Below are 27,037 nucleotides of genomic sequence, written 5' to 3'. Positions count from 1 at the left end.
GGGGAGCCCCACGTGCAAGGAGTGTGTCCCGCAAGAAGAGCGACCCGCATGAAAAAAGCACAGCCCACCCAGGAGTGGTGTCGCACACATGGAGAGATGATGCAGCAAGATGTTGCAAAAGAAAAGAGATGCAGTTTTCCAGTGCCGCTGAATAATGCAAGCGGACGCAGAAGAACACACAGAATAGACAATGGGGGGGGGGGGGGAGGGGAGAGAAATAAATAAGGAAAATAAATAAATATAAAAGATGAAGTTAGTACTTTATTAAAAAAAAAAGCCAACAGAGTTCTGGTATTTTGCATCAGCACCCCTTTGGCTGACTGATAACTATGGATTTATATCTTGGCTCTTAGTTCTATTCCATTTGTCTGTATGTCTATCCTTATTCCAGTAACACACTGTTTTGATTATTGTAGACTTGTAGAAGATTTTGAAATTGGGAAATGTGAGTCATCCAGCTTGTTCTTTTTCAAGATTGTTTTGGGTATCTGAGTTCCTTCAGATTGCTTATGAATTTTAGGATAGATTTTTTTTTGTTTCTGTTTCTGTAAAAACCACCATTGGGATTTTTTTTATCCCCCTCCATGCGTCTTGCTTGCTGTCTGCTCTCTGTGCCCATTTGCTGTGCATTCTTCTGTGTATCTGTATCTATTTTTATTTATTCCTGCCCCCTTGCAGCTTGCTTTGTTACTTGTTCTCTGTGTCCATTTGCTCTAGCTCTTCTGTGGTTTTTTGTTTTTTTTTTTACTTGTCTCCCTTTTTGTTGCATCACCTTGCTGAGTTGGCTCTTGCTGGCGCCTGCGGGCCAGTGGCTCTCCTCGAAGGACAAGCCTGCCTTTACAAGGACAAGGAGGCCCTGGGGCATGAGCCCGGGGCTTCCCATATGGTAGGTGGGAACCCAACTGATTGAGCCACAGCTGCTTCCCTACCCTATCATTGTGATTTTTTTTTTTAAAGTTCTTTTTTTTTTAAAGATTTATTTATTTATTTAATTTCCCCCCCCCTCCCCTGGTTGTCTGTTCTCGGTGTCTATTTGCTACGTCTTGTTTCTTTGTCCGCTTCTGTTGTCGTCAGCGGCACGGGAAGTGTGGGCGGCGCCATTCCTGGGCAGGCTGCTCTTTCTTTTCACGCTGGGCGGCTTTCCTCACGGGCGCACTCCTTGCGCGTGGGGCTCCCCCACGCGGGGGACACCCTTGCGTGGCACGGCACTCCTTGGGCGCATCAGCACTGCGCATGGCCAGCTCCACACGGGTCAAGGAGGCCCGGGGTTTGAACCGCGGACCTCCCATATGGTAGACGGACGCCCTAACCACTGGGCCAAAGTCCGTTTCCCTCATTGTGATTTTGATAGGGATTACATTGAATCTGTAGATTGCTTTGCATAGTATTGTCTTAACAATTTTAAGTTTCCCAATCTCATGAATAAGGATGTCTTTCCATTTATTTAAATGTTCTTTAACTTCTTTGAGCAGTGTTTTATAGTTTTCAGTGTATGTCTTGTGCCTCCTTCATTAAATTTATTCCAAGTATTTTATTCTTTTTGATGTTACTGTAAATGGATGTTTTCTTAATTTCCTTTCCAGATTGTTCATTGCTATTTTATGTAAATACAAATGATTTTTGTATGTTGATCTTGTATCTTGCAGTTTTGCTGACTCTGTTTATTAGCTTTATTATTTTTTTGTGGATTCTTTTGTGGTTTTCTGGATATAAGATCATGTCATCTGTGAACAATGTAGTCTAACTTCTTCTTTTGGAATCTGGATGCCTTTATTTCTTTTCTTGCCTAATTGCTCAGGTTAGAACTTCCAGTATTGTGTTGGATAGAAGTGGGAACATTGGCATCTCTGTTTTGTTCCTGATCTTAGAGGAAAAGCTTTTTGTCCTTCACCACTGAGCGTGATGTTAGTTGTGAGTTTTTCATATATTTTGATAAATAAGGCCTTTATTGTGTTGATGAAGTTCCCTTTTATTACTGGTTTATTAAATGTTTTTATGAAAGTGTTCTGAATTTTGTCAAATGCTTTTTCTGTTTAGTGAAATGATCTTTTCCCCCCTTCATTCTATTAATGTAGCATATTATATCAATAGATTTTCTTATGTTGAACCATCCTTGCATTCCAGGAATAAATCCCTCTTGGTCATGGTATACATAATTTTAAAAATATTGGTGATTGAATTTGATTTGCTAATATTTTGAGAGGTTTTTTTTTTTTTTCATTTATATTCTTAAAGGATGTTGGTCTGTAGTTTTCTTCTCTAGTAGTGTTTTGGCTGTGCTGTACCAATAGACAGTGTAACAACTCTGCTTCACAATTCATTTCTTGCTTGCACTGAGCCTAGGGATGAGCCAGTGGTGAAAGCTTAGAATTTTCTCAGGTCCTGTTTATATGCAGGTGCTTTTGAATGCCCTAATTTCCCAAAGATGCCCTCTGATGGCTTTTTCTCCCAGGCCTTAGGTGGTCTATTGTATGTATGCTTGACCTGTAATCTTTTGCTCCAGGGGGCTGCTGGTTTTTGAGCAGTTCTCCCAGCTGCTTTTCTGCCCTGGTGAACTAGAAACAGAGACCACACATTGTGTCAGTCCTTCAGGTAGACTCTAAATAAGTTAGACAAACACAGTACTTTGTAAATAAGGTCAGCTCTGCTGCCTTTTGGAACTGGGACCAGGGTTCCACACTAATGCCAGCTCTATCTCAGACTTCTGTGGAACTGGAGCTGGGGCTGGTGTGGAATGGGTAAGCCAGGTAAAAATGTAACAAAGCTTTCCTAGTGTTTATTTTGCAAGCTTTTTCTTGATTCAGTATTTGCTTGGTTCCTGTAAACCTTTGACTGTTTTCCAGAGTTCTGACAAAGTTGCTTTTGACAGTTTGCTTGTTTTTTTTTGATGTTTCAATTTGATTGAGGAGAATTAGGAGCTGCCATTTTCCTTATATCACTCTGCTTGTTTCTGTTATGTAAATCCACTGTGGTATTTTTTGGTTATCTAAGGTGTATTTGTAATAATTAGAATGCAAGTTCAGGTGTTGTAACAAATGCCAAAATAGTAGTGGTTTACATAAATTAGGGTTTTCTTTCTCAGAATTTGGTTGTAAGTAATCTGCTAATAAGGTAGCTCCATGATGTCAGAGACTCAGGCTCCTTCTGTCTTGTTTTTCTGCCATCCTTAGGTTGTTGCCTGCATTGTCCAAGAGAGCTCACTATATCATCTATGTCCTAGAAAGGCAACAGAATTTTGGAAGAAAAGTTGATAGAGGTCTGAAGTCTGAACTTAACCTTTAAGGGGATGACCCAGAGTTCCCTATATCACTTCCATTTACATCCCATTGGTCAGAACTTTCTACTTACAGGGTAACAGTGGCTTTCAGGGAGTCTGGGAAATATAGTCATTATGTGTACCCAACTAGAACTTCTTAAGAAGCAGAGGAAAACAGGTATCAGTTAGCCTGACTTCACATTTGTTCATTTATTTTTATCTGAGAGTTTAAATTTCATTTGAGTGATAAATATATTATTTTCAAATTTCCATAAATTTCCATACCTACATATTTAATTGTAATGTCCACGTTCAAAATGTAAAATTGAGAAGTCATTCTTTTTCACATTTCAAGAAGGAATAACTTGAACATTGCTGTGCTTTTGGTATATTAATGTATATTTCTTTGCAGCTTCAAGTGAGACTTACTTTCTGAAGATGCAAATAAATATATGTGAACCATTCTTCTCATTGTGAAATTTGACCAGCAAGTAATGATGGTTAGCTGAACTGGTAGGAAATGTTGATGTAAAATCAACCAAAAATAATGAAAAAAAAAAATTTTTTTTTTATTGCTCACAAGAGCTACATTTGTCTGATCCTCTATCATCATATACATAATGATAAATGTTCAATTTTTGCTATCCATTTATTTTATTTTTAATCTTGGGGAATTTTGCCTCAACTATTCCATATCTAAATGGCTTCTTTCGATCCTATATTAGTTGATGTATGAGTTTAGTGAATTAAACTAATTATTTTACAAACCCACAATTTCTTACCTATAATTCAGAAATCCAAAAATGGCAGAAAAATCTGTCATAAATTCATGTGATCACACAACCTGATCTAAACTGACATGATGCTAGTTATAGTCATTATTTAATATGAATATTCATACCTATGACTACAGAAATATTAATGTTTTGATTACAGGATTCTTCCCCAGAAGCTACTGGGGGTATTAAATAATATGTAGTATTTGTATCCTATTATCTTTCTAAGAATCTGAAAAGTCAGAATTCTTAAAGGCATATGGTATCAGAGATTAGAGATAAGAAATTGTGGGCCTGTATTGGCCTAAGTAAAACATCAAAACATTAGCAGGCAAGTAAATACACTGCAGAAAGTGTTAAATAGTCACTTATACAAATGGCAAGAGATTTAACTATTGCAGTTTTATCATCAGCTCTTTTAAATAGAATGATTTATGCAGCATCATAAATAATAAAATAGCTTTTTTTTTAAAGGAGGTAGTGGGGATTGAATCCAAGACCTAATACATGGGAAGCAGGCACTCAGCCACTGAACTACATCTGCTCCCCAGTATCACTCTTTCAATGACATAGAGTTTAAGATTATTTATTATTATTATTATTTCCTGAATGATAAAATAACTAAATTCAAAATGAGTAAATTGCAAAAAGAGAAACGATGTATTTTACGTAGAGTATCTCCTCTCCTTCCCCCCCTTCACCCTTTTTTTTAAAGCAAAGCTCTCATATAGATGTGGTTCGCTTTCCATGTGTGGTTTATATCAATGAAGTCCGAGTCATACCCCCAGGAGTAAGAGCCCATAGCAGCCTGCCTGACAGTAGAGCATATGGGTAAGTCAACTCTCTTCTAAAAGGTATTTTTTTTTGACTAAAGTTTCTTAAATGAAAAAAAATGTGTATTTTGCCAGTAAAAAAAATAAAACTAGATTCAGTATCGTTACATTGCCTTGTAATCAACTCTAAATTTTCATACTAGCATATTTAGTGAATGTATCATCATAAACCATAAAGTTAGAAAGAATAATTATTTGACCTAACTACTAGGTAAGATTTTACTCTCTTCCTTTTTTTAAAAAAAGTTGGTGGAAATAGGCTTATACTTCCCAGAATATTCTAGAGTGGTGCAGATTAGTAGATGAAGTATTTTAAACCTAACATTTCCTTTGAAAATAAATAAGAATGTCAATAATATTTTGAAATGTGTTTTCTTGTTATATCAGTTTCCATGATTTAAGGTTCATCTTCTTAGCTTGTTATGTATGTCTTTTAAAAAATTTATAGTTTCATCTTAGCCATCAGCTGTAACTAGCAAATAATTATTTGATTTTTTCTCGTTCTTAGTCTGTGGAAAGAAAACAGAATGTGACATAATACCTCACATGGAGTTGTTGATAACTTTTATCAACTGACATAAAACAGAGGAGTATAATTTTGTTGTAACAGGAATAATCATTTACTTCATCTGATTTTAATTACATGATTTGGAGATATGTAAGCTAAATTTTGGTCATGGAAACATGAAAAAATGTATATATAATATGAATTTTTAGCTTGTAGGTTAGGTATTAGTCTTATGTATTAACACCACAGTTCTTTATATGCATGCTATGGATAACTCTCAATTTCTGTTACATAAAGAGGAGGTAAGCCAAGGACTTAGTGGTGTGTTATGGTATAGATTAAAAGTTTAGATAGATTTATCCATAATTTTGAAAATTTTTTGATTAGTTGTAGAAATAGATGTAAAATCTTATAAAGATACTCTTGAGGGAGTGGATGTGGCTCTAGTAGTTGAGCGCCTGCTTCTCAAATGAGAGGTCCCAAGTTTGATCCTGGTGTCTCCTGAAAAACCAAAACCAAAACAAGTAACAAGGGAAGTGGACTTGGCCCAGTGGATAGGGCATCCGCCTACCACATGGGAGGTCCGCGGTTCAAACCCCGGGCCTCCTTGACCCGTGTGGAGCTGGCCCATGCGTAGTGCTGATGCATGCAAGGAGTGCCGTGCCACGCAGGGGTGTCCCCCATGTAGGGGAGCCCCATGCATAAGGAGTGCGCCCCGTAAGGAGAGCCGCCCCGCATGAAAGAAAGCGCAGCCTGCCCAAGAATGGCGCCGCACACATGGAGAGCTGACACAACAAGATGACGCAACAGAAAAAGAAACACATATTCCCGGTGCTGCTGAAAAGGATAGTAGTGGTCACAGAAGAACACGAAGCAAATGGACACAGAGAGCAGACAACCGAGGGGGAAGTGAAGGGGAGAGAAAAATAAATAAATAAAGCTTTAAAAAACAAAAAAAAAAAACCAAGTACCAAGCAAACGAACAAAAACCCAACTCAGGGGAGCCGATGTGGCTCAATGGTTGAGTGCCATCTTCCCACATATGAGGTCCTGGGTTCAATCCCCAGTCCAGATACCTCAAAAAAAAAAAAGATATTATTGAAAAAGAAACACAAAATAAATGAGAATATTTAATATTTATAATTAAGGATCATTAAAATCCTTAAGAAAATAAAAACTCAACATTTTCTTATACATTTCTTTCTGCTTTTCTATGTATGGAGATGTGTGGAGAATGGGGAAAGATAGGGTAATAATAATGTATCCAGTAGTCTTCTCTTATTGTATGTCTTTTGGTCAAGGAAATTCTGTTTAGTTATCAATTGCTATATGAGAAATCACAGCAAATTTAGCAGTTTAAAATAGTAAACATTTATTATCTCGTATAGTTTCTGAGGGTCAGAATCCAGGAACAACTGAGTTGGCTCAAATTCTTTCATGAGTTGTAGTCAAGATACAGGCAGGACTTCCATCTCAGAAAATTTAACTGCAGCTAAAGGACTTGATTGGAAGCTCACTCATGTGGTTGTTGATAGCGGGCTTCATTTCTTTGCCATGGAACTGCTTATATCATAATGTGGCTTCCCCCACTGAGATTGATCAAAGAGTGAGAGCATGCCCAAGACAGAAGCCACAGTAGTTTTATAACTTAATATCAGCAGTGACATAGTATTGCTTACCTTTTTCTATTGGTTATACAGACAACTCTGGTACAGTGTGGGAGTGGACTATACAAGGCTGTGAATAACAGGAATCAGGGATCATTGGTGGCCATCTGGAGGCTGGCTACACAGTAGGCAAAATGGATCTTAGCTGCAATGGGTAGAAGTAGTTATTACTTTTCCCCTTTCTTAATCTTTTCATTTTTCTTAGCTGGGATGAATGGCTGTTCATGTTTGAATATCTACAAATGTGGGAAGTGGACTTGGCCCAGTGGTTAGGGCGTCTGTCTACCGCATGGGAGGTCTGCAGTTCAAACCCCGGGCCTCCTTGACCTGTGTGGAGCTGGCCCACGTGCAGTGCTGATGCGTGCAAGGAGTGCCCTGCCATTCAGGGGTGTCCCCGTGTAGGGGAGCCCCATGCTCAAGGAGTGTGCCCTGTAAGGAGAGCTGCCCAGCGCGAAAGAAAGTGCAGCCTGCCAGGAGTGGCGCCGCATACACGGAGAACTGACACAACAAGATGATGCAACAAAAAGAACCACAGATTCCCATGCCGCTAACAACAACAGAAGCAGACGAAGAACACGCAGCAAATAGACACAGAGAACAGACAGTGGGGGTGGGGGGAGGAAGGGGAGAGAAAGAAAAAAAAAAAGAATATCTACAAATGTGAAAGTATCAGAAACAACTTTTATATGTGATTAATATGTTGCAGAACAGTAAAATAAAGTATTAAAACACTAATACATACAAATGCCAGGAAGCCTGGAATCTCAGGATTGAAAATAATGTTAGAGATCAAATGGTTGTGCAGCATACTTTACAATAGTGTTTATTCACTATAAAATTCAGAAATGTATAGGAAAAATTAAAATCCCTATAATCCCTCCATCCTGAGAGAATCCTAATGGCATTTGATGTATTGCGTTTTTTAATATGAGTATGTGTTTGTGTATTTATTTTGCAAATGTCTATATATGACATTAGTCAAAAAGATAAAAATTAAATGAAAGTTTAGTGCACCCAAATTACTTTTGGTTCTTTCAATCACTTTTCAGTGGCTAGGACCTGAGTCTTTGAGAGTCCAAAAGAATTTACATTTCAGCCCTTTTTCTTTTCCTTGAGTTATTGGAGTCAAAGTTCTGGTTTGAACAGGAAGGGTAGTAGAAAGAGACTGAGTTGCTGAACACACGTGGTTGAATTTGGATAAGGTAAATATATGATGCTATTCTGACCACACCGTACACCATTTTGTGTATTCCTTTATTTCATTTAACATGCCAATCTAACGAATTTACTGTAATTTATTTGACTAGTTCCCTATGTGGGGACCATTAGATGGTTTTTAGTTTTTCAAATTATAAGAAATAATATGATGAATATCCTCTTGGGAAAAGTTTTGTTTGCATCTTTGAGTTTTTCTGTAGAAACATTTCTTAGAAAAGTACTTTTTAGATCAAAGAAAATGAATATTTTCTCTCTCAATGTGTTTTTGCCACATTGGCTTTGAGTAGAATTGCACCTGTTTGTACTTCTACCAGTACCGTGTGAGGGAATCTCTGTGGTAGTACTGGGCATTTTACTTTTTACAAACACTTGGATTTTGTATAAATAAATAACAATAAAGTATGTGGTGTTTAAAATCAAGATTGCAGTTGAGCCTAGGGAATTTCAGCCAAGAAGTATTATGATGTAGTATCTTTTACATCAAGTATAGTGAGATTTCAGTCTAATGCAAATTAAATAGGTTTTAGTCTTAACAGTACAAGTCTATAAAAAGAATAAAAACATTTATGTGACTTGCTGTTATCCAAATGGCAGTTAGGCTTAAGTCAGAATTTAGCGGTCTGTTGCTAAGATTGCTGATACATTATTATTATAGTCTTGTTTTGTTTTAAAGATTTATTTATTTACTTTATTTATGTATTTTTTATTCTTTAAATTTATCATTCCCTTCCCCAGATGGTTCTCTTGTCTGTGTACTCATTGTTTGTTCACCCTCTTCAGGAGGCACTGAAAACTGAACCTGGGGCCTCCCACATGGGAGGCAAGTGCCCAGTGGCCTAAACCACATCCATTTTGTTTAGGTGCCTGCTCATTGCAGCATCTAGTTCATTGTGGCAGGTACAGTGTCTAGCTCATTGTGGCGGGTGCTGTGTCTGTTTATCTTCCTTAGGAGGCACCAGGACCCAAGCCTAAGACCACCCATGTGGAAGGTGGGCGCCCAGCTGGTTGAGACACATCCACTTCTCTATAGTCTTGTTTTAATCTGGATTAAATTGAAATCAAATTGTAATTATAATATACAATTGAAGTATAGTTAACTCCTTAATCTTTTTGCTGATGAAAGGAAATGATATAAAGAATTATTTAACTAGTTATCACAACAATTAGTTAGCATTTACTTTAAAATATATTTAAATATTTAGTTGTTTTAGAATGGTCCAAATTGCAGGACAAAGATGCTTGATGATTAGAATTTTCAAAACTCAGAGTGAATGGTCAGCTATTTAAAAATTATATGCAAATAAAATTACAGAGAATATTACAATTAATTGTCTATTTTTTGTTTAAATCTTGGGAATATTATTTCCTTATGCTTTTATGTACTTATTTGGTTTGTTGTTGTAATTTAGGAACTGATTGTTGCAAAGGTTAACATTTCAACTTTGTTTCATTCACAGGGAAACATCTCCACACACATTTCAGTTAGACTTATTCTTCAATAATGTAAGCAAACCAAGTGCCCCAGTTTTCGATAGGTTGGGAAGGTATGTACATGCTAGGTAATTTCACTAAAAACTCATGAGACAATAATCAAAACCCAAAACCTTTTTTTTCTTTAGATGGAAGAAGAGAAAATATCTGGTGACAGGTTTTAATTTAATCAGTTAACAATGTTACAGAAATGTCAAAGTCTAAGGAGTTGAAGAGTTTATTTATGAAATAGAATTTTAAATCTGTGAAATGTTATCCCTGTTCTGTTTGCTTTTTACTGGCCCATCTATGGATTTCTTATACATACCACATTAAACTTGCTATTAAACTTCTAATTTGGAAAGATTGCTGTTCGATTCTATTTTTAAAAAGCTGTATAAAAACATTTACAATATTTTGTCTGTGTCTTTCACATTATAACATTTCAAACTTTAAAATTCCTTTGCTATATATTTTGTCAAGTGAGGATTTAATGGATACCCCTTTTGGATTCTTTTAATACATTTTAGGTATTATTAAAACTATATGGTTCTTGTGATATCTGCAAACAAATTCCCTATTAAATTGGTTTATTTAGATCTCATAAATTTTAAAGGCAGCTTAAAAATGGAAACATTTCCATTTCTGTCAGGAATTAAGTTTCTCAGACTTCACTCAATTTTTTTATTGTTTTAAATTAAAAAAAATTTTTTTTTAAAGATTTATATTTTTATTTTTATTTCTCTCCCCTCCCCCCCCCCCCAGTTGTGTGCTCTCTGTGTCCATTCACTGTGTGTTTCTCTGTGACTGCTTCTATCCTTATCAGCGGCACCAGGAATCCGTGTCTTCTTTTTGTTGCATCATCTTGCCATGTTACCTCTCCGTGTGTGTGGTGCCATTCCTGGCTCTCCTTACGGGGCACACTCCTTGCGCGTGGGGCTCCCCTACATGAGGGACACCCCTGTGTGGCAGGGCACTCCTTGCACGCATCAGCACTGTGCGTGGGCTAGCTCCACACGGGTCAAGGAGGCCTGAGGTTTAACCGCAGACCTCCCATGTGGTAGGCGGATGCTCTATCCATTGGACCAAGTCTGCTTCCCTTCAATTTTTTAATTGATCCTTTTGTCATTTATTATTAAATTATATTGATCATTTAGCCTTTTTTTTACCCCTCCCCCCACAGATGGCTACCTTGTCTGTTTGCATGTTGTTGTTGCTTGTTGTTCGCTGTTTGTCTGTTTTTTGTCTGTTTTTTCTTTAGGTGGGACTAGGAACCAAACCCTAACCTCCCATGGGAAGGGTGGGCACTCAACTGTTTGAGCCACGTCCATTTCCCATTTAGCATTTTTAAAATGTCAGAAATGACTAGATAATGAAGCAGCTAATTTTTAATAATTGAGAATGTTTTTCTTATGTTAGTACCTACTTGATATAAATAGATGCTTTTCTTTAATTTTGATCTTCATGTTCATGTTTAGAACATTACAATGCAATGGTTTTGTACTCAGAATATACATTAGGATTAACTGGGTTGATTTTTTTTTTTAACTTTTAATTTGGAAATAATTTCAAGCTTACAGGACAGTTGCAAAAACAATATCAAACCCCTAAAGAGAACACCAGCATACCCCCCTACCTAGATACCCAAATCCACCAATTTTTAACATTTTGCCAAATTTGCCGAATAACTCCATCCAGCCATCTGTCCATCTATATGTATCTATATATCTGTTTTCTAAATATTTGAGAGTAGGTTGTATACATCATGTTCCTTGATCACTTTTAATATTTTCAGGTACTTTTCCTAGAAACAAGGATATTCGCTTATATAACTACCTTATATGTAGTTATCAAGTTCAAGAAATTTAACGTCGTTATAAAGCTTACAGTCTATATTTCAATTTTTCCTTGTCCCAGTAAGGCCCATTTGGGTCTTTTCTCTTCCATTATTACAAGGTCCAGGATCCAGTTCAGGATTATTCATTGTATTTAGTTATTGTATCCTTAGCCCCACTTTTTTTTTTAATTGTGGAAATATATATACAACATACACTTTCCCATCTCAGCTGCACCCAAACATACCATTCAGTGGGATTAATCACATTCTATATACCCTCACCACCATCCATCACCAGAACTTTTCAGAAATAACTCCTGTTTTACTATCCCATCCCTGGTAACCAAACTCTACTTTTTGTCTCTATGAATTATATTTCATGTAAATGGAATCATACAATATCTGTCCTTTTGTGTCTGACTTATTCACTCAACATGATGTCTTTCAAGGTTCGTCCATTTAGTAGCATATATCAGGACTTCATTGGTTTTAATGGCTGAATAATATTCCATGGTATGTGTATACCACATTTTATTTATCCATCTGTTGATGGACACTTGGGCTGCTTCCATCTTTTGGCTATTGTGAACAATGCTGCTATGAACATTGGCATACAATTATCAGTTTGCATCTTTTGGGTTTTCAGTTCCTTTGGGAATATACCTAGAGGTGGGATAATTGGGTCATATGGTAGCTTTATGTTTAACTTTTTGAGGAACCAACAAAATGTTTTCTACAGCAGATCTACTGTACCCTTTTACATTCCCATCAGTAAGGTTCCTATTTCTCTGTATTTCAGCAGCACTTGTTTATTTATTTATTTATTTACAAATAATAGTCTTCTAGTAGGTGGAGGTAGTATCTCCTTGTGGTTTTAATTTGTATTTCTCTAATGGCTAATGATGATGCCCTGGGGTGCTTTTTAAAAAAGACTGATAAGTAGACTCACCCTAAACCAGTTGGATCAGAATCTGGGGGGGGGGTGGTGGTTATTTTACACTTTTCATGGTGCAATTTTTGTGGGAGTAAATTAAATTCAAACTTTCTGGTTTATTTTTAAAAAGTCTAGCATTTGTGAATATTTTAAAATATTTGAATCTAGAAAGACCTCTTCATGATCTTTGTTATTATTTATGCTTATAAATTTATTCTTATTCTTTTGGCAGCCTGGAATATGATGAGAATACTTCCATCATTTTTAGACCCAACTCAAAGGTAATTATGGAAATCACTTTTCACCTTGTCACTACTTATTTGTTTTCATCTGCATTCAAAGTTTTTGAATGTGAGGAAAAAAGTCTCTTTGAATCTAATGTTACGGAAGATTGTCATTTCTTGTCTGATGGCTTTTAGATCCAGAAACTATTCTAAAATGGAACAAAGGCATTCTAATGTCATTCTTTGACTATCGAGCTCTTTCTTCCCCTAATTTTATACTTGGGTCTAGAAGTGGCTAGCATCTTTGCTTTCTTACCTTTCTTTTTTTTTTTTTTTTTAAAGATTTATTTATTTAATTTCCCCCCCTCCCCTGGTTGTCTGTTCTCGGTGTCTATTTTGCTGCGTCTTATTTCTTTGTCCGCTTCTGTTGTCATCAGCGGCACGGGAAGTGTGGGCGGCACCATTCCTGGGCAGGCTGCTCTTTCTTTTCACGCTGGGCGGCTTTCCTCACGGGCGCACTCCTTGCGCGTGGGGCCCCCCCACGCGGGGGACACCCTTGCGTGGCACGGCACTCCTTGCGCGCATCAGCACTGGCACGGCACTCCTTGCGCGCATCAGCACTGCGCATGCCCAGCGCCACACGGAGTCAAGGAGGCCCGGGGTTTGAACCGCGGACCTCCCATATGGTAGGCGGATGCCCTATCCACTGGGCCAAAGTCCGTTTCCCCTTACCTTTCAATTAAGTTGTCAAGTACAGGAGATTACAGGTGGGTAAAGTGTTATGAGATACTACTGTGCCTTAATTAAGTTGTTTTTTTTTTTAATATTTCTTCCTTTCATATCTAAAGTATGCCTTTTTCTAGCATATGAAGTGTCCTTTTAGAAGCATCTATCGTAGAGATCTGAAGTATAAAAATAATAATGATCTAGTATGTGGTCTAGTGTGGGATTAGTCAGCCTGATGTTTGTTTTTTTTTGAGGGGTATTTAATCCTCTGTATATTGTTTAGACTGAAAATTCTTTTCCTTATCTGTTTATCTTCTTTCCAGTGATGTTCCTGTTTAGAGTAAATCATTTTCTGGGGATAGTCTTTCTTTTTTCTTTTTTTTAAAAGATTTTATTTAGGGAAGTGGACTTGGCCCAGTGCATAGGGCATCTGTCTACCACATGGGAGGTCTGAGGTTCAAACCCTGGGCCTCCTTGACCTGTGTGGAGCTGGCCCATGTGCAGTGCTAATGCGCGCAAGGAGTGCCCTGCCACGCAGAGGTATCCCCTTTGTAGGGGAGCCCCACGCCCAAGGAGTGTGCCCCGTAAGGAGAGCTGCCCAGCACGAAAGTGCAGCCTGCCCAAGAATGGCGCCACACACAGGGAGAGCTGACACGGCAAGACGATGCAACAAAAAGGAGACGGGGATTCCCGGTGCTGCTGATAAGGATGGGGTCATCACGGGAGTTCACGGGACTTCACACAGCGGGTGGACACAGAGCAGACAACTGGGTGGGGGAGGGGAGAGAAATAAAATAAATTAATCTTTAAAGAAAAAAATAAAGATTTTATTTATTTACTTATTTGCTTCACTTCTTCCCCCCCCCTTGTGGTTTTTCACTTGCTATGTCTGTTCCCCTTCCTTGTTTCTTTAGAAGGCACAGGAAACCAGGACCTCTGATGTAGGAGGGTGGGAATATTCTTTGAACCTTTCTTCTGGTCCCCAGTTTCCCCTTGCAGTCTAGCAATGGGAATAGTAATTTCTTTCTTCGTTATTGTGCTGCTAGAAGGGCACCCACTGCCGCTTATTACATCATCTTTACAAAACATGGTAGAGTAGAAAGAGAACTCAGAAGTTAACGGCTTTGGTTTCTAGTCTAGGATTTTGTACTGACACTCTGATTTTCTTATTTGTTAAAAGGGAAAGATAGGATTTGCTCTACCTCTCATAGTTATTGTAACAATCTATCAAATAATTTAGATATGTTCTCAAAAGCACAGATACTATTTTTATTTCATAAAGAAATATTGAGGTTTAATGGCATTAGTAAAGTTTTTTTTTTTTTTTTGAGAAAGTTTCTTTGCAAAAACAATTTGTTTAATGCCATTGGGTTACCCTTACTTTTTAAGTACATTGTGGGTACATAAATATACCTATATGTGTGAGCTGGGCATGTAAGAAAAATGCTGTACATTTTTATAGATGTTCCAGTTCTTATGACTGGGCACAAATTGTGCTTTTATGGACCTCCATAACCTCTGTTATCTATTGGGCTCTGCTAGTTGGCAATTACGCCTGCTTAATTTCATTTGCATTTCTCTCATCATGGTTTGGAATCTGGTTATGATTTTTAAACAGGGTTGACAAGTTATAGGACTGGGAATCTTAGGACTGATTTAGTTATAGTAATTCTGGAGGGCCATATAAAAACTGTGCCTTCTGGTAAATTTCCACTAATGTTTATCTATGCATTTTCAATGTATTTTTAATGAGTTTAGATGAATCCCAAACTAATTTGATATAATTGTACTTCTGCATATTAAAATCATAATTTAAAAGATTTTCCTCCCTAAAAATCAGGTGAATACTGATGGTTTGGTACTGAGAGGCTGGTACAATTGTCTGACATTGGCAATATATGGATCAGTTGATAGAGTGATAAGTCATGACAGAGATTCTCCACCACCACCACCTCCACCTCCACCTCCTCCCCAACCACAGCAAAGTTTGAAAAGGAATCCAAAACATGGTGAGAACTTTATATTACCTTTGCCAATGAAACTTGTATCCATGATTATAGAAAAACTCATTCAAAAAGCTTTTCTCCCTTTGAAACTTGCTTAAAACTTGACAACTTGTCCCTCTGTCTCTTACTCTTTTCTATTAGAGTTTTTATGTTGCAGGGGTTGCATTTTATTTTCTTCCTGTGTTTATTAGAGAGCTTTTTAAAAAATTGATCTGAGGGTTTTTTTCCCTCCCCATTTAAAAAACTTTAATGATAAAATGCATTCCAGTGCTTGTCATGGTTAATTATTAAAATGATCTCTAAAGGAACTGAAGGATAGACAGTAAGTTTGGTATATATTCCTGCAATATTCATTTTAATAGAATTATTTTTTTCAGGAGTGAGTTTCAGATCTGTTTGGATGTATAAATCTTAGCCAGTGCTGAACTTTTGCTCATTAATTGGAGACAAAAATAGTACTCTGGTAAATTTCATTGGCTTTCCCCTAAGGCAGGGGCCTCTGTGCATGCTTCCTATAGTCTCTTCTCATTCCAGTATTAATGACTGTAAAGAAGGGAGATTCAGGAACATGTATTAAAATTATAATTGAGGTCACTAGGGAAAAATATTTTGCTTTACAATTAGCATTTTATGAGCATGAATAAAATGATCTGCATTTCTCTTTTTTATTAATTAATTTTTTTGGATACTGGAGACAAGCATCTTTATTTAAGATCCTGCCCAGAATTTGGCAAACATTTCAAAACAGATCTGTAAACATAATGCTTCCCCTTTCAACTGGCAGTACTTTGAAAAGATAATACTCTAAGACAACACAACTTGAATTAGCATTCGTTCAAAACCCTTGCTTTCTTTTTAGGAGGTACTGGGATCTCGAACCCAGGACCTTGTACGTGGGAAGCAGGTGCCCAACCATGGAGTAACACCTGCTCCCCAATGAGAGTTGCTTTTATTGTTTGTTTTTAGGAGGTACAGGGATCAAACCCACAAGCTCATACATGGGGGTAGGCACTCAACCACTGAGCTACACCTGCTCCCCTCAATGTCTTCTTAATGTCCTATTTTTTTTTTAAGGCCAGTAGAAAGAATTTATTTGGAAAATGAGGGAAAGAACAGTGCTTGCTGAGAAATGGGAGAGAAAGACAGAAATACATACCAGAATTTGGAGCGGGCACCTCTAGGCAGAGAGAGTCCCTTAATGTCTTTTATTTCTTTAGCCATTTTGTTCTTTAATGCCATGATTTGATTTAGGAGATTTGTATGAACCTTATTGATCAGGTATTTCAAGTCCTCTCTTGTCTGGAGCTTTGATTTGTTCCTTTGCCTGAGGCATATTTTCCTTTTTTTTTGTATGGCTTGCAATTTTTTGCTGATATCTAGGTATCCGATTCTGATGCTGAGTTTACTCTTATATTCAGTTTCTCTCTCTTGCCTAGGGATTTACTGTTAAGTAGCTGTGTGCTACCACTGATCCTTGACTCTTGGTTCACCTTGTTGTAGATATTTAGGATTGCCCCTGTTTAACTGCTCAAACCAGGGCTAAGGATCCAATAATGGGGCGGAGGCCGTTTTTCAAGGGCCTTGAAGAACGTTGCAGGAAAGGTACCTGCTGGCTTTTATTTATTATTAATTTTGCCTTTTTGTGTACTTTTCTGGGCTGGCCAGTAGATGACGCTCTTTGACAGACCTCTCAGCTGAGACCCCAAGTGCTTGTGGTGAATGTTTTCAGAGTAACTCCTCAGATGGGTAGGCAGTACAGAAGCAGTATCCTTAGGGCTGGTCAAGCCTCACAAACTTTCTCAGAGGCTATTCTGCACCCTTAGCTGGCCATACCCTCCCTCCCTCAGCTTCCTCAGCATCCAGCCTAGAGCGGTGGGGAGTGTGTTACAGAAGGCAGATTATCTTTAAAAAATCTCTGCTGGCTCTCTCTGCAAACAATATTGCTATCCCACTAGCCTGGAAATGAGGGACCCCTCCAATGCAGCAGACCAGGTTCGCTGGCCAAATCTGAATTTGCTGTAGCCTGCATAAAAATAAGTTTTCATTTCTCTGAGATAATGCCCAAGAGTGCATACGTTCTATTTTGATATCTAGGAAGTGAGAATTTCAAACTTTTCTAATTCAGATTAGGATGTCAGAAAGTAAAGTTTTATTATCTTTATTACCAATAAATTCAAAAGATGAAAAACTCACGATGAAAAGCATTTTCATCATGTATGCATTTCACTGAACTTAAATAATTTGAAAGCTCTCTTTCTCTCTGTAATAAAACTCTAGCTGATGGGGAGAAAGAAGATCAGTTTAATGGAAGCCCTCCAAGACCACAACCAAGGGGACCAAGAACTCCTCCAGGACCTCCTCCACCTGATGATGATGAAGATGATCCCATGCCTGTGCCAGGTATAGATAAAACAAGTGCAGTTAGTAGCAATACTACTTTTTTTGTTTAAGGAAAAATTTCATATGTTACTCAAATTTTAATGAGTGCTCACTTCGGTAGCACATATACTAAAATTGGAATGATAGAGAGAAGATTAGCATGGCCCCTGTGCAAGGATGACATGCAAATTCATAAAGCATTCCCTAGTTTTTCATCAATTGTAACAAATGTACCACACTAATAAAGGATGTTGTTAATGTGAAACAGTGTGGGAGGGTTAGGGAGTGGGGCATATGGGAATCCCTTATAATTTTTATGTAACATTTATGTAAACTAAAGTATTTAAAAAAATTTTTTTTAAAAAGATTAATAAAAAAATCTTTATGCTCCATTTTTTTCATCTTGAGCAGTATTCAGTATTTCCTTTGTGATTTTCTGTTGGCAAGTGAGTCTATTAAAGAAAAAAAAACAGTTAATTCATTTGAGGCTTTGTTAACATTGCTTTGAAAAATAAAGTGTTAATGCACCATAGTGGTATGTATGGAAGAGTACCAGTAACAAAAAGCAGCATGTATTTGAAGAGGCAAAGATCTGTACAGTAATTTAATTCTAAAAGGCAGAAGATTAATTATTTGTACCAGAACATATAAAATAGTATATAATTCTCACTATACAAAGTAGTATGGTATATACTCTTTATTTTTGTTTAAAAGCAGGTATTTCTCACACTTTTTTAAAAGGATATTTGTGAACTAAGTCATTTTCAAAATGTCATTAAATGTATGCAATATTCAATCCTGTTACCTTATTTTATTTAAACCATTAAAATAGTATGTGCCTTAAATCTCAATTTTTCAGTGTCTGGTGACAAGGAAGAGGATGCTCCTAATAGAGAAGATTACTTTGAGCCCATTTCTCCTGATCGGAATTCTGTTCCCCAGGATGGTCAGTATTCTGATGAAGGAGAAGTAGAAGAGGAACAACAAGAAGAAGGAGAAGATGATGAAGATGACGTGGATGTAGAGGAGGAAGAGGATGAGGATGAGGATGATCGTCAGACAGTAGACAGTATCCCTGAGGAGGAAGAGGAAGATGAAGAGGAAGAAGGTGAAGAGGATGAGGAAGGTGAAGGTGGGTTAAGTACTATGAATTAACTTGATACAGCTTTGAGCAGTGAAAGAAAATATAAACCGAAGATAAATGGGTTTCAAGAAACCCAAGAATCAGAACGTAACTGGGCCTCAAGAAATGCCTAGAACTCTCCAGTTCTTATCTCTTCTTTGCTTTATGTATCTACTTTATTAGTTCTCTGTCAACTAACTGTTTCACTGTTTACCCCACAGCTTTAATCTTCTGTATTTACAAGCAGATTAAACTCCTGTTTGGATCTCAGTCCCATTTCCAATTTCCTGTGAGAGAGATTGTTTGATTTATTATGGGTTGTCCTTGATACCATCAGCTTTGACCAGGGAAGCAAGGTCATACAGAAAATACATTGTGATTAGGGATTTGGGAGGGTTGTTTTTAGAGTAAGGAGTGTTGGTGTGTAAGTTGGGTAGAAACCCTGAAGATATCTGCTACCCAGATAATTTAGAAAAATGCTACATTTACTTTCAGAAATTAAGGGGGAAAAAACTTAGTTACATACAGATATGTGACAGAATGATGCAATCCTTCAGTATATTTTTCCTATGAAAGGAAAAAGTTAGAGATATTCCATCTAATTGTCTCTTTAATTTGTCAAAGAAGTGCCCTGTAATGTTAATGCATTCTTAAAAATAACTGCTTTGCCTTTTTTCTACATTAGTTGAGGGTGAGGTCATTTCAGAATCACCAGGGGCCTTTTTATAAAATGCTCAAATAATTAGATTATTGAGTAATACCTTTTATAGTTTCCCTATATCCAGACTACTAAATAATCCTTTTTAGATTCATATATTTAACCAGCAAACAGCAGTTAGATTTCAGGCAGACAGCTTTTATTAATCAGAGGACATTTTTTTAGAGAAGTGAGAGAATGAGGCTGGTTGATTTGATTTTTTAATAGAAGACATCTGGCTTATTTCAGAGTCAGGTGCCTATAGGCCCTTATCTTTTCAGATGTAGGTGTACCATTGCTAAGTAAATTGTTATAAGCAAAGGAATGTCAAAAGAGGGCTTATACTGGAGGAGTGTTTTTCCTTCTCTAGGCAATTATTGCTCATCACCATTTTACCTCAGCCGGACAATTACTTTCCAGTAGTGTTAGAAAGTAAAAACATATTTCCTGTTTTTAATTGTTTTATTTAATGTAGAGGAAAAAGCTGCACATGCCATGATAAGAAAGCCTTATTTTGGCAAATTTGAGTATTTTAAATGAACAAATGCTCCATAAAAATGACACAGATCCAGGAACCTGTGACAGGTAAATTTAGAGAAGTAAAATTTCAGGAATGTGAAATTAATGTTATAAAAAGAGCCTACATTGTTTTTGCTGAAAATATCTAATTTTGTAAAACATACAGAATTAATTCTTATTGAAGTTTAATAATTTTTGCCCCTCACTTTTTTTCTTTTGTTCGTTTTTAAGTAATCTTGAGGGGAGCAGATATAGCTCAAGTGGTTGAGTACCTGCTCCTCACATATGGGTTCAGTCTCTGACCTCAGTACCTCAAACAAACAAACAAACAACAACAACACACCTCTCTAGAGGACAAACTTTATTTATTCCTTCCTGAGAGATTTTTTTTTTGAGGTACCGAGGGAGGGGGTTGAACCCTAGACCTTGTATGTAGGATGCCAGTGCTCAACCACTGCACCATATCAGTTCCCCTGAGTTGGTTTTATCATTTGTTTGCTTGCTGTTTTTTTTTAGGAGGCACCAGGGACCAAACCCAGGACCTCCCGTGTGGAAAGCAGGTGTTCAACCATTTGAGCCACATCCACTCCTGAGAGATATTTTTGTTACTTTGAGACATAGCTCATTTTATTTATGTGAGGAAAGGATATTTAGTTTTAAAGCGGACCAGATATAGTAGAAGTATTTCCTTAAGAAATTTGTCCATATGCTGTTAGAAATCATAAAATGTTGGTAACGGTTGGTAAGATGTTGGGGCAGAAGTTAATTTTGTTGAGGAAATCATTAATTCTTAATGTTTGCTATATTATTAAATACTGTCAGACTTTTTTGATAACCAGAATTTATGCATTAACAGCAATTATGTAATCCTTAAACATTATTCAAACTAATTTTCAGGGGATGATGGATATGAACAAATTTCCAGTGATGAAGATGGAATTGCTGACTTGGAACGTGAAACATTTAAGTATCCAAACTTCGATGTTGAATACACACCTGAAGATTTAGCTTCAGTTCCTCCTATGACATATGATCCATATGACAGGGAACTTGTACCACTGTTATACTTCAGCTGTCCGTATAAGACTACTTTTGAAATTGAAATCAGTAGAATGAAGGATCAAGGTCCAGATAAAGAAAATTCAGGGGCAGTAGAAGCCTCACTGAAGTTAACTGAACTGTTAGATTTGTATCAGGAAGATAGAGGTGCAAAATGGGTTACAGCTTTGGAAGAAATTCCAAGTTTAATAATAAAGGGATTAAGTTATTTGCAATTGAAAAGCACAAAACAAGACTCCCTTGGCCAGTTGGTAGACTGGACCATGCAAGCTTTAAATTTACAAGTAGCCCTTCGCCAACCCATTGCCTTAAATGTCCGACAGCTCAAAGCTGGGACCAAATTAGTGTCCTCACTAGCAGAATGTGGGTCACAAGGAGTCATGGGACTGCTACAAGCAGGGGTGATCAATGGATTATTTGAACTCTTGTTTGCTGATCATGTGTCATCTTCTCTTAAGTTAAATGCTTTTAAAGCTTTGGACAGTGTCATCAATATGACAGAAGGCATGGAAGCTTTTTTAAGAGGTAGGCAGAGTGAAAAAAGTGGTTATCAGAAACTTCTGGAGCTCATATTGTTAGATCAGACTGTGAGAGTTGTCACTGCTGGTTCAGCTATTCTTCAGAAATGCCATTTCTATGAAATATTATCAGAAATTAAAAGACTTGGTGACCATTTAGCAGAGAAGACTTCATCTGTTCCTAATCACAGTGAACCTGATCATGACACAGATGCTGGACTTGAGAGAACAAACCCAGAATATGAAAATGAGGTAGAGGTTTCCATGGATATGGATCTTTTGGAATCCTCAAATATAAGTGAAGGGGAAATAGAAAAGCTTATTAACTTCCTAGAAGAAGTTTTTCATTTAATGGAAACTGCACCTCATACAATGGTCCAACCTCCTGTTAAGTCTTTCCCTACAATGGCACGTATTACTGGACCTCCAGAGAGGGATGATCCATACCCTGTTCTCTTCAGGTAAGACTTGGGTTTTTAAAAAAATTTATATATTTTATTATGGTTATATAAATATAGAAAACATAAAATTTTAAGTGTACAATTGATAAGCATTAATTATAGTCACAGTCATGCTACCATTACTATATTCCATTACTAAAATTTTTATCACCCAAAACAAACTCTTCCTTCTTTAGGCAGTAACTCCTCCATTTCTTCTATCCCCAACCCCTAGTACTCTCTAACTTTCTCTCTGCATAAAGTTGCTTATTCTAGCTATTTCATATAAGTGAAATCGTACAGTATTTGTCCTTTTGTGTCTGGCTTTATGTGACTTAGTTTAATATTTTCTTTTTTCTCTCCTCTTCCCTCCTGTTGTCTACTCTCTTGTGTCCATTTTCTGTGTGTTCCTCTCTATCCGCTTGCATTGTCAGGTTGCACTGGGAAACTGTGTCTCTTTTTTGTTGCGTTATCTTGCTGTATCAGCTCTCTGTGTGTGCCGCGCCACTCCAGGGCGGACTGTGCTTTCTTCATGCGGGCAGCTCTCTTTGTGGGATGCGCTCCTTGTGCGTGGGGCACAGCATGGCACTCCTTGCACACGGCAGCACTGTGTGTGGGCCAGCTTACCACATGGGTCAGGAGGCCCTGGGTATTGAACCCTGGACCTTCCATATGGTAGGTGGATGCTCTATCAGTTGAGCCACGTCCACTTCCCAGTTTAATATTTTCAGAATTCACTATTTTGTAATATGTGTCAGAACTTCATTCCTTTTTATGGTTGAATAGTATTCCATTGTGTATATACCTCCCTTTGTTTATCTTTTCGTTTGTTGATAGACACTTGGATCCTTTTACTTTTTGGCTATTATGAATAATGCTGCTCTAAACATTTGTGTATGGGATTTGTTTGAATCCTGGCTTTCAATTCTTTGGGGTATATTCCAAAGAGTAGAATTGCAGAGTTGCATGGTATAATATATTTAATTTTCTGAGAAACTTTCCAACTGTTTTCTACAGTGACTACACCATTTTACATTCCCAACAACACATCAAAGTTCCAGTTTCTCCACATTTTCACCAACAGTAATTTTCTGTTTTTTTCCTCCCTGTTTTTTTAATAATAGTCACCCTAGTAGTTTTGTCGTAGTATCTTATTGTGGTTTTTATTTGCATCTCCCTGATTGCTAATGCTGTTGAGCATCTTCTCATGTGTTTGTTGGCCATGTTTGTATCTTTGGAGAACTGTGTATTTAAGTCCTTTGCCCATTTTTAAATTGGGTTGTCTTCTTGTTGTTGAGTTTTAGGAATTCTTTATACGACTTGTTTGTTTTTGGCAAATATATTTCATAAATCATTGGAGGTAGTTTTATGTGGTTAGATTTGCTTTTTTCTGTCTGTAGTTAATGCAGGTCTGTATAAAGATAATTTGCCACTTCAAAATTGATACTCTGCAAATAAGTTGAGAAGCATGTCATTATGAGATATATTGTATTAGCATTTAAAGTACTAATAGGAACCTAAGTTAAAAATACTAATAAACAATGCTTGAATAAGCATGTCTGTGAGCAAGAATAAAGGAGAAACTGTTGAGTTACTTCTGGAAAGGTGGTGGCATAAGAAGGAGGAGTGCTTTTCCGTGTGAACCCCTTTGTAACCATATACCTCTAATTAATTTAAACTTATTTTTCTAATTTAATTTTACTGTTTTGGTTAAAATTCCCTTGTTTCTGTCATCTATTTCTCTGGTTTTCTGTTACCATTATTTAAGAAGAGCACCCATAGTAGGTTTTTTCGTTTCATTATTTTGGGACTTTTCTTTGGCATTTTGAGTATAAATTTTATAATTAATGTAAAAATGAAAAAAAAAACTCCACATCTTTAAATGTATTTTTTATTTCTGTGATTTTTTTTTTTTTGCATTGATTTGGGGCACAGTACATGAACAGAAAATAGAGTTCTTGTCCACTGTTAAATCTATATTTATCCGTTCTTGTTTTTATCTAAGGCTTCAGACCTTGGCTTAGTTCGTGTTTCCGCAGAGCATAGTGTCTTGGGTGTGGGTCTTTTATTTGAGAGTTTATCTTAGGAAGCAGAAATAAGTGAGCAGAGTAAGATGGGGAGGGGAGGAAAACCCGTAAAGGAGGTGTTATTATATTTATTATTGCTAGGCATAATTGGGATTCATCCCCCTGGAGACTTTCTAAGGGACTGAGTAAAATATCCTCACTAAAAGACCTCAGCCTGAGGCATTTGGCCACCTTTTTTCCTCTTTGTTGAAGATTGTCCATCAGGGGACTTAACTCCTCAATGTTTCTGAACTGTTCCTGCTTGTGGTGTAAGCATTTTTTAATGGCTTTGGGAAAACCCTGACAAAGAAAGGTAGAAAGACCACAAATGAACATTTGAGGTTGGAGACTGGCAACCTGCACAGATTATGTCATGAGAAGATCAAGGGTTCAGTGATGGAAGCTTGGAGAACAGTAAGATATAAGTGGTGGACCAAGCAAGAGGAGTGTAGGCAGGTTACTTACAAGGAATAGAAAGACTTAAGGAGAATCAGGAGAGAATAATGCCACTTGATCCAAGGAAGAAAAGAGTTTTGGGAAGTATTGACTGGTTTGTCATATCAGATGCAGTTGAAAAGTTCAGAAGATAATGGTCAGAAAATCATCTATTGGGTTTTGTAACATCAATTGTAGTTGGTGCTTTGGGAAGAGAAGTTTATTGTAGTGGGGGTGAATGTGTGGATGAAGCGTAACTGGGGAATGAAGATGTGAAAACTATAGGTTACCATTTTAAGAAACTTGGCTAAGAGGGAAAGTAAGAAGTAAGGCAGCAGCTAAGAGATGCTGGGATTAGTAATGAAGGATTTTTATTTTTTATAAATGAGAGGCCTGAATACATTTGTGGGAAGAATGACTCATTTAAAAAGTCAGTAGAGAGACATTTACAATATAGAAGTAAGAGATAAGTAGTGGAGCAAGAAGGTCTGGTAGAAGATGAGGTCAAGGGTTTGACTTTGAGCAGGAGGAAGAAAATCTTATGAAGGTGCAAATATAGATACATTTGTAGTGTGGAATACTGTAAAGAAATTGATGTACCTCTAACTGATCTTTTTTTTTAATAAAGTAGGATGACTGAGGGTAGGGAGTGTAAGGAAAAAGGTGCATACTTTCAGTCACCGAGGAGAAAAAAGTAATTAAGTGCTTGTTAAATGGTGTTTTTTCTCCCATTACCAGAGTAGATAAAGGAAAAAGGGAGCCTTGAATGCTGGCCTAAGGAATTTGAATTTTACTTTTAGACAATGGGAAGATAATATTTTGGAATAGCATGTCTGATATGATTAAAGTAGTGTTCCAGACTTAAATGTTGCAAGATGTATTGCAGTGTAGAAGAAATTAAAGTCAAGTAGATAAGTTAGTCTGAAGATTCTAGATACTAGATGTTAAATACTTGGGCCCAATGTAGTGGCATGGAAAAGGAAATGGAAAGGCAAATATTGTACTAATGTGAAGGGGATTTGTGAAAGATTAAAATTTGACAGTTGAACCTAGTAGGTAAGAGAAGAGAGGAGGAATTAAAGATGTTGTAATGTCTCTAGTTAGGATGACAATTGGAATTGTGGTTTTATTGATAGATATTGGTAAAATAGAATTTTGGAGAAGTAATTGCATTTTGGATGGATTGAGTTTGAAGTGCTGGCAAGACTCTTATATCCTTTGCTGGAGGACCCCAAGACCACCCTTAAATTTGCTAGTTGGATTCACAGGACTCAGCTTATCATTGTACTCACAGTTAATCATTTAGTACAGAAAAGGATGCAAAGCAGCACAGTCAACAAGGGGATAAGGTGTATGGAGCAAAGTTGAGGGAAACGAGGCACAAGCTTTCAGAATCCTATCCCAGTGTAGTCACACAGGATGTACTTAATGCCCCCAGCAATAAATTATAACAACATGTGTGAAATATTGCCTACCTAGAAACTAATTAGAGGTGTTTTTTTTTTATTGGGGACTAGCCACATAAATAGGTACCCTCTGCTTAGCATATACTGAAATTCCATATGCCTAAAAGGAAAGCAGGTGTTCAGTATAAAACATCTTTTTAAATAACTTTTTTTTTTTCAAACTTTTAAATGTGTAATATGGAGAACTGAAAAGCACAAGAAGCAGTGAACACCAAAGTCACCCAGAATCTCAAGCAGTTTACAGTATGACATCCTTTTAGGTCCTGTGTGTATATATACACACAGTTGAGCATACATTTTTATGTTCTTGAGATCACACAAAGCATATTATTTGCATAAACAGTTTTAGGCACAGGGAGCCATTCTTATCAATAAGGGGGTGGGAACCTTCCTGAAATCTAAATTCCCAGATGCCTGCTGGGGGCCAACCTTCCAAGCAGTTTTTTCTAAGGATAAACAAACTGATGCCTCTCTGTTAACTCTTTTCTGACAGACCATTAATTGTATCATGAAGCAGAAGCCTGAGTTTAAGCAGTAATATGAGGAGGCAGTTTTAATTTTTTTCTTAAATAAAATTTTATTGAGGTATATCATTCATATGTGAATATACATAAACAATAATTGTATAGTAAATATTGTGAACTTACAGAAAAACCCACCTTTCATCATATAGGGCTCCCATACATCACCCTACCACCAACACCTTGCATTGTTGTGAACTTTTTGTTATAAACTATGAAATAGTATTGTCAAAGTATTACTACTAACTGTATAGCCCATATGCAGTTTTAGTTTTTGATGAAAATAAATACTGACCTTTAATCTACTTTTTGGTAATATTTTATTAGATGTTTAAGGAAACTGTGTGTCACCACTTGCA

General features: G+C 37.0%; 1 protein-coding gene and 1 non-coding gene across 25 annotated transcripts in view; both read left to right on the top strand.

Annotated features, from left to right (window-relative positions):
* Positions 1-27,037, top strand: part of VIRMA (vir like m6A methyltransferase associated) — an 84,824-nt gene that overhangs the window by 12,320 nt on the left and 45,467 nt on the right. For 8 of the 24 annotated variants that reach the window (XM_004474709.5, XM_004474711.5, XM_071207909.1 and 5 more), the window contains 7 exons: positions 4,748-4,863; positions 9,716-9,802; positions 12,732-12,780; positions 15,290-15,458; positions 17,733-17,855; positions 18,694-18,966; positions 21,071-22,211. In XM_004474709.5, the coding sequence (XP_004474766.2) occupies positions 4,748-4,863; positions 9,716-9,802; positions 12,732-12,780; positions 15,290-15,458; positions 17,733-17,855; positions 18,694-18,966; positions 21,071-22,211 (1,958 nt within the window). The remainder of the gene's footprint in view (positions 1-4,747; positions 4,864-9,715; positions 9,803-12,731; positions 12,781-15,289; positions 15,459-17,732; positions 17,856-18,693; positions 18,967-21,070; positions 22,212-27,037) is intronic. The other 16 variants (XM_058275738.2, XM_071207920.1, XM_071207922.1 and 13 more) reach the window with 6 other exon arrangements.
* On the top strand, positions 17,940-18,046 carry LOC111759497 (U6 spliceosomal RNA). The gene has a single exon (XR_002793465.1). It is a non-coding gene; the product is annotated as a U6 spliceosomal RNA (small nuclear RNA).

Source organism: Dasypus novemcinctus, chromosome 14 (assembly GCF_030445035.2).
Source record: "Dasypus novemcinctus isolate mDasNov1 chromosome 14, mDasNov1.1.hap2, whole genome shotgun sequence".
Taxonomy (NCBI): domain Eukaryota; kingdom Metazoa; phylum Chordata; class Mammalia; order Cingulata; family Dasypodidae; genus Dasypus; species Dasypus novemcinctus.
This window is presented reverse-complemented; position numbering and strand designations above follow the sequence as displayed.